At 43.1% G+C, this 8,486-nt stretch overlaps 1 protein-coding gene across 1 annotated transcript; it reads left to right on the top strand.

Annotated features, from left to right (window-relative positions):
- The first annotated feature begins 505 nt into the window (after positions 1-505).
- Positions 506-8,225, top strand: Pgrmc1 (progesterone receptor membrane component 1). Its single transcript, XM_051178424.1, has 3 exons — positions 506-912; positions 4,283-4,438; positions 6,876-8,225. The coding sequence occupies exons 1-3, from the start codon at positions 585-587 to the stop codon at positions 6,977-6,979; spliced, it is 588 nt and encodes a 195-aa protein (XP_051034381.1). The 5' UTR covers positions 506-584; the 3' UTR covers positions 6,980-8,225.
- The last annotated feature ends 261 nt before the right edge of the window (positions 8,226-8,486 follow it).

The following is an 8,486-nucleotide window of genomic DNA, read 5'->3' as shown; positions in this document are numbered from 1 at the left end:
TTTTTTTTTTCCGGACAGGACAGCTAAGACAGATTCCTGGTCCTGCGGGTACAGCCAGGGAAGGTTTATGAGGGGTTTTGAAAGCAGGGGGTGAAAGAAGCAAGAAGCAAGAGAATGGCGGCCCCAATTTAACCGACGTCATTTGCGGCTAGGAGCAGGCCTTAGCGGCCTTCAGAGGCAAGGCTCTCCCAAAGGGTCAGCGGGAAGCCACTCCCGTTACCCAGGAGACTGCAGTGTGTTGCGGTGAGCCTCACTGCGTTCTAAGGGAACCAGGAAACTGAGGCAGGGCCCCAGCAGGTACAACCGAGAGGTGGGCTGGCCTCTGCGGCCAGGCCACTGAGGGCCCGAGAAGCCAAGACCCCGCGGCTACTTAAGCCTAGGCCATGCCGATCAGGGCAGGGCGGAGTGCTTAGGTGGCTGCTAGGGGCGTGGCGTTAGGCCCCGCCCCCTCGAGGCCCCGCCCCCTGGCGAGGCTTTTCTTCCTCCGCCAGCGTTCGCCGCACGCCACTGTTCGCTGCGAGGGAGGAGAAAGCGGACTGTTCCGCAGTTCTGCCTAGCCGGGCCCAACCTTTGCTCCAGAGATCATGGCTGCCGAGGATGTGGTGGCGACGGGCGCCGACCCGAGCGAGCTGGAGGGCGGCGGCCTGCTGCACGAGATCTTCACGTCGCCCCTCAACCTGCTGCTGCTCGGCCTCTGCATCTTCCTGCTCTACAAGATCGTACGCGGGGACCAGCCCGGAGCTGGCGGCGACAACGACGACGACGAGCCGCCTCCGCTGCCCCGCCTCAAGCGGCGCGACTTCACCCCTGCCGAGCTGAGGCGTTTCGATGGCGTCCAGGACCCGCGCATTCTTATGGCCATCAATGGCAAGGTGTTCGACGTGACCAAAGGCCGCAAGTTCTACGGGCCGGGTACGGAGACAGGGCCTGGGGGGGGGGGTCCCCGGAGACAAAAGAGGGGGCCGGGATAGAGCGGGGTAGAGGGGAGGCTGAGGGAGGTGGGACGCCCCAGAGGGAGGGACAGAGGGAAGGCGGGCGGCTCCCCGAGCGGACCAGGGGCTAGAGGCGCTGGGGGGGGGGCTGCCTATGGCGGGGGGATGGGGTGTCTGAGGAGGCTGTGGCTTGGAAGCTGCGGGTGGGAGGGACGAGCGAGGCTCGAAGGCCCCGGGATGTTGGGGAAGTTTTCGAAGGTAGCGAGCTTTGGCGGCTGTTTGTGTGGAGGGCGGCGGCGCGGGGGGGGGGGGGTGCTGTCCTGAAAAGACGGGGAGGCTTCAGACTTGAGAAAAGGAAATGAAGGTATCTCCAGAGAGGCCCAGACTCTTGAGAAGACGTGGAGGCCGATGACGACGGTGGAGCCATGGTGGAATGTAAGGGTGTGTAGAGAAAGTGGAGAAGGGGATTAGTGTCAGGTAGAAGCATTGTTCCTGGCAGAGGGGTGTGTGTGTGTGTGTGTGTGTGTGTGTGTGTGTGTGTGTGTGTGTGTGTGTGTGTGTGTACGTGTGTACGTGTGTACACTGCGTGCATGCGCGGTGAGTGCGTGTTTGTCTGGTGGGGGTGCACTTGAAATGTGACATGTGTTTGGTATGTGTGCATGCGTGCTGTGTTGGGCGGACTGAGGCTGGAAGATGAACACGCAGACCAGCTTGATGGAGAAGTGTCTAGTTAAGGATGCATTAAGAGGAGGATGGTGGACCATAGTAACATAGCAAGCTGATCAGAAACACTATATATAGTGTACGGTGGGGTGGAGGGACTGGGAGGCAAAAGACTTTTTTTAAATAAAAATAAATGAAACCAGGGGTGGGAGGGAGAAGTGGGAGATTCCTGAGAAACAATAAGGTAAGGCTGTGAAGCCCGATGGGTGGGGGAATTTCAGGAAAAGCCAATCAGAGGGAAAACAGGGATGGACGACTGCTGAAGCCTTGGAAAGGTTTTTCCAAACTGGATTGCCTGTCAGAATCACCTGATGGCTTGTGAAAAAATTCAGATTCCTGACCTGACTAGCCATAGCCACACTTACCTCTTGAGGGGGGGGGGGGAAATACCAAAAATCCACATTTTAGTACTCTCCTGTAGGCGAAATTTGGAATCAGATTTGTTAAGCCCTGCTTTCTAGAACATTTGAAGAGGAAGAAGAGGTTTTAGCTCCTCCAATATGGATTCCTGTAAACACTAGGAACTCAGGGGGTGTGTTCACATGCTTGTTGCTCTGAGAAAGAGAATAGCCAGCACTAATCCAAGCCAGACATACCCACTCCTTTAAGTCTTCAGAGTCCAGCCAATCAAAATCATGTGTGCAAAAGGTTCATAGTGAACACTCACCCTTCATTTTCCCTTTCAGATATTTAAAAAAAATCTATTTTCTGTAGGCATGTAATTGCAAAATGATATGAACACTACATATTTGTCACTGTAGTAGTACATTATCAATAAACAATCATGTAAATACTTGTAATTATTGAGCTAAACCATAAAGTAGAGAGAACAAATGCATGGGGCAACATCATGTGGTTGTAGTTTGCAAAGTCATCACGAGGATCCTCTTTCACTGAGCACAGCTGGGAGTCAAGCTGCCTCCATTACAAACCAGGTAGGTTGTAGTTTGCAGAGTCATCCTGAGGAACATCGGATGTGTGCAATCCGGGAATAACTACAATTACAAGACAACCTGCATTCTACATTCTAGCCTAGCTGTCACTGACCAGCTGTGGGACCTGGTACAATGCATGGTTGTTGAAAGGCCTGTTTTCCCTAGGAATAAACAGCAAACCCAGCCTGATGTTTCCAATCCCTGCTCCCCATTATTGACTGGGCTCAGGAACAGTGATGATACATACATACATACATACATACATACATACATACATATCATAGTGGAAATGTTTTCTGTTAACAGAGTACACCTAAAAATTATTCATTTGAGTGCCTGGGCACAACACTGTTGTAGGTGCTAGCAAGTAACAGTAAAACACACAGCATCTAGTTAATATGCTTTATAGTGAATAAAATATAATGTATTTGCCAAAGACTATTAATATTTGCTTTAGATCTTGGTTAAGTATGCAGTACCAGTCCAGGAACCATCATTTCTAAAATGATGGAGTCCAAACCAAAATAATTTGTTTTTAAGCACAAGGTGCTACTATTATCATTAGCAGTATACATTTGTGAAAAGCATGTAAAGTTATATTTTAACTGTCTCTAATAGTGTATAACGATGACTAAAAACAACCCATGTTTTAGAATCTTAATTGCATTTACAAGTTGACCATATGGGTTTAAAGTATGTCTCAGCAGTATAGTGCTTGCCTAGAATATGCAAAGCCTCAATCCCACCAAAAAAATGCACCATAAAATTTATCTAATATGTAAAAAACAGTTGGGTCGATTAAGGTTTCAGATGACCACACTGTCCTGCAATACGATTCATTCTCCTAGTTGATATAATAATTATAATGTCAGTTACTATCCAGCCTACTTTTGGGAAAACAAGGCTTTGTTTAAAACCCTGAATTCTTTTTATTAGTTTGTGCAATATTAAAATTAAAAGCTTGGTGTGATGTTCTACATAAGCATTTTCCAGGTTTTATAGGATTATTTGGAGGCACTGGTGGCAGCCTTTTTTCAGTGAAAATTTTAGTGTTTTCACAACTCTTTATTCTTATGTTCATGTTTCTACTTAAAACAGTGCCAAAACTGGTCCCCTTTGATTTTTTTTTTGACAGTGAAGATTACATAACATGTGGGTAGATTTTTGAACCACTGGTATTTGTAAAATGGTTTCTTATGCAGATGCCTCAAGGTTTGAGTCTTGCAACCAAAGATCATTTAAGACATATCGAAATACACTGATAAGGAATGTTTTATTTACACTTTTGTGGTTAAGCAACTTAGACTGGCTTGGCTCAAGCACCTAGAGTAGAGCCAACCTGTAGATACAAAGTCCTCATGCTGAATTCTAATTCCCTGACTGTATAATCATTCCCTACCAAGGCCACCCCAAAAAGAATCATTTAGGCTTATGTTAGCTATGTGCAAGTCAGGAGATTACAGCTGCTACACATTTTCATTTAATTTTCCTTATTGGAGTGACAGTAAGTCTTTCAGTGTCCCGTATATAATGATCAAAATGTCAGAAATACCTGTAGCTTAAGAATCGAATTTGAAATTTAAAAGGAGGCTCTCGGTACTGAGAGCAAGGACGCCATCTTCAGTATTTGAGCCACAGAGAAATGTGTTATCTAGTAAAGAATCTATCTTTGGTTTCATTTTGTTTTTAAAGAGGGGCCATATGGGGTCTTTGCCGGAAGAGATGCATCCAGGGGCCTTGCCACATTTTGCCTGGATAAAGAAGCACTGAAGGATGAGTATGATGACCTTTCTGACCTCAGTCCTGCCCAGCAGGAGACCCTGAATGACTGGGAATCTCAGTTCACTTGTAAGCATTTTATATTTTGCCGGGATCAAATTTCTACCAGTAATGCAGATTCATGATCAAACAATAGTTATTACTAAGCACCCTGAAACTTGAGTGCATTTTAATAGGCTCCTTAATCTTGGATTGATCAAGTTTATGGAATAAGGTAATGGTAACAGTGCTGAGTCATTTCTATGATGGCATACCAATTTTTAGCTTTTCCTCTACATAAACTTGGGCTTCTGATTTTGATGTATAAGTTTTCACATAAAGGTATATAGATTTCATATTGGGTGTTTAGTAGGGGAAAGGACAGTGGCCCTCTTGCCTACAGGAAGAGAGCTTTTCATGAACCCTCTCTTACAGCACTTACTGTTTAAAAGCAGCCCACAGCTCTGTTGAAGAATGGAAGATTTGTGTTCTTTCAAACAGCTTCTCATTGAGTCTGATTTAGTCTAACTATAAATTAGACCTCATCTATAAATGCTGCTTATAATCTGCCTGGCAACAATGGTGCCTCCTACATTGTTTTTAAAGAAAGAAAAAAAAGGAAAACTTGTTTCAGTTTTATGCTGTGTATGGGGGGGGGGTTAGGGTTAGAGTCTTTAGAATTAAGGTAGAAATAAAGAGTTAAATTCAAATCATAACAATACAGAGACTGGCTTCAGTAGTAAGTCCCAAGGGTTAAATTATCATTTTCAAATTACTTCACTACCACAGATTTGCACTATAATACTGTGTCAGATTTTATGAAATATATGTGAAGACTATGGTCACTTTGAGGAAGATATTTTGAGGTGGAGGGAAGCTTTTTATTTACTGATTCCCCCTCAATCAGTTAAATAATACATGCTCTTTTGGCTATATCCAACCATACTTTTCAGAATAACCCGAGAGAGTTATTGATTAATAATTAGCCAGATGTGACACTACCTTTTGAGTTTGGATCTCAGACAGACCGAGTATAGCTTTTAAGTCAGGACACAAATCTTTGGACTTTGAAAACAACCTAGCTGCCTAACATTGTCATTAGATTTGTACCCCAAAATGCCTTTGTAATCATAGTCTTCTATATGAAAATAATGAGTTGTAGTTTAGAATCCACAAAGTTCTTGTGTTCCAGAGCATTCTGCCATCACTGGGAAACAGGTGTTTTTTTTTTTTTTTTTTTTTTTCCTACCACCCCTTTCTAACCCAAGAGCCTGCTGTGACACCTCAGCTACACTCAAAGTCATTGTGGATTCCCCTTAAGGTGCCACTTGGCTTTTCTTTATCTTGCACAGTCCCAAGCCGCCACCACCCACTTTATACTATGTTCAAATAGGGAAGTTACGGTTGTTCCCAATGACTGTTTCACATAAAAGCAGCGTTCGTTACCTGTTTAGACAGGTTACTTACTGCTGTCATTCCACTTCAGAAAGGAAATGTGCATAGCCCTGCATTCATTTGTTGATACTGGAAAAGTCTCTCTCCTGCTGTCCTGCCTGTCTACTTAACCATTATTCCACCCCATTACTGTCTAACACTGTTACCTGTGAGTATTGCTTCTGCTTCCTGTCCCTCCTTCCTCCTATAATAGCCTGTCCACCACTGGATAGTCCTGACCCTTGTCCAGGACTACTTTTTCATCTCTGATTCACGTGGGTCTCCTGTCACGGGGCTCTCCAAAGTGACTCCCTTTTTGCAGTCCTCATTTTGGTTCCCAGGCTGTCCACTTGCCACTTCATTAACAGGTGTTTCCAGTTGTTTTTTTTTTAAGCTATCTCATAGCCTTCCCTTTAATTCCTAAGGATCTTACCCTACTCCTTGTTCACATCTGGCTCTGCATACCAGCCTCCTGGTCACCCTGCTCAACTGCCCTTGCTGAAATCTGTCCTTCATATCTTGCTGATAACGTTGCCAGAGTGCTATTTTGCTGTGTCATTCTTTCTCTTAGAAACTTTCAGTACCTTTGCCACTTATAGGTGAAGTTCAGGGTTCTCAGGCTGGCTTTTCAGGTCTTTCATAATATTCCCACACACTGATCAGCCAGACTTATCTCCTACTATTTCCAAATGCCAGTTCTACTCCTGATGACATGTTCTTACTGGTTTCCCAGATATGCCCAGTCTTGCCTGTGTACCTTTGAATGTGTTTTAATTTTTCTGGAAATATCTCTCACTCAGAGTCCATTCCTACATTTTCCAAGGCACAGCTCCCTTCCAAATACTCCCTCCAAGGTGCTCGGTTCATTTTGATACTGCCACATATTGCGTGGTGCTTTGTATTTAAACAGAACACTTAATTCCATTTTTTTTTTGGCAAAGAGTATAACACAATCCTTTTATATCCTTCAAGAAACCTAACATGTTACTGAGCATACAGTTTGGACCTCTCATAAATGCTTTAAGATGAAATGCAGTGGGGATTTTGGAAAGCATGAGGATGACCATTTGTGTTTTCTTCTATACCCCTCCAGTCAAGTATCATCACGTGGGTAAGCTGCTGAAGGAAGGTGAGGAGCCAACTGTGTACTCAGATGATGAAGAGCCAAAGGATGAGAATGCTCGGAAAAATGATTGAAGCATTCAGTGGAGGCATATCTATTTTTGTATTTTGCAAAATCATTTGTAACATTCCAGTCTGTCTTTAAAACATGGTGATTTCAATATTTAGAAAAGTTTTGAACTTGCTGTAAATTTTTAAAATTAATATCACTTGTGTCACTGATAAAATTGTCTTAGAATGCATGATGCGTTTGTGTCACGAATCCAGAAAGTGAACTGCAGTGCTATTATGCAACTGTTAATGTTTTTTTCTTCTATCTGTAGTTAGAACAAGCTGAATTGCAATTTGATTTTCCTGAGAAAAAGCAAAAAACTTGGGTATTTCCACTAACTAGTCAAAATGGTAAATGTACAGAAACTGGTCAGAATGGTAAATGTACTAAAAGTGAAGAAGGATCAACTATGAGTCATGCTGGTCTCTGAAAACAAGCCCCTTTTCCTCAATTGACTTAACTGCATGATTTCTGTTTTATCTACCTCTAAAGCAAATCTGCAGTGTTCCAAAAGCTATGGTATTAATTCAAGAGAGAAATCCAGTAACAAAATGGAAATTTTATGTTTGGCTTAATTGGGACAAACACATTTCCTGTGTTTCTGGGCAGATTTAACTGTCCTTGTCCTTGTGTGGGTACTCTGAACACATATAATAACTCTTGAACACACAGTAATTGGCAGTTGGGACTAAAATAGCATCTGAAAATTTAAAGTGTAGAGCTTTGCAAAAAACAACAACAAAATTAAAACCCCAAAAAACCATAAACACATGAAGATCATGGGTCTGGCTTCCCAGTTCTGTTGCTTATAACAGGGCAATGGTCATGTGATTATTTGACCAAATGTGAAATTTGAGAGGAACATACAGGGCAGGAACAGGTATGTGCTTTTCAGAAAGCCTCCACCGTCATCTCTGAAGAATGAGAAAACACTACATGGCATTAGCTGAGTGATTTTTAAAGGAAAATACATTCCTAAGGTAACAGGTAAATCCTTCTGTTGTTACAAAATTGTAGTCACTTTGAAAGTAGTAGTCAAGTGTCTAGGTCTTGGATACTCTTGGTTAATACTAAACCTAGCTTAAGTAGACTCTACAGTTGTATAAATTTGTAAAAGTATTATATGAGCAACTAGTGAGGTTTCAAACTCTTGTAATTGTAGTTAAATAGTCATTGTATTTTCTTGTGAGCTGTGTTTAATGGTTTTACCTCAAATCAGAAAACAAAATGAAGTGCTTGGGTCAGTTAATAAAAAGGGTTTACCCAGTATAGTGTGGCTAGCTTGCTTTTAATATTTTTAACCCTAAGAGCTGGGAGATGAGGGTAGTGCTATGGAATGCTGTCTTCTGGACATGATGTAGCTATTGCACTCATGACTTCACAGAAGCTGTGGTCACATGTTTACCAGCCAAAATTCAAGCACCAAGTGAAGAGGAGATTTTGGTACTTGAAGGCAACTAAGGTGGGCATTATCAATTTTCTTTGAAGGTGTGGTCACTAGTAGATTATTCATGCTCCTACCCACACACA

The sequence above is a fragment of the Phodopus roborovskii genome, unplaced genomic scaffold (genome assembly GCF_943737965.1).
Source record: "Phodopus roborovskii unplaced genomic scaffold, PHOROB, whole genome shotgun sequence".
Lineage (NCBI taxonomy): Eukaryota > Metazoa > Chordata > Mammalia > Rodentia > Cricetidae > Phodopus > Phodopus roborovskii.
Note: the sequence above shows the minus strand (reverse complement) of the source record. Positions and strands in the feature narration are given on the sequence as shown.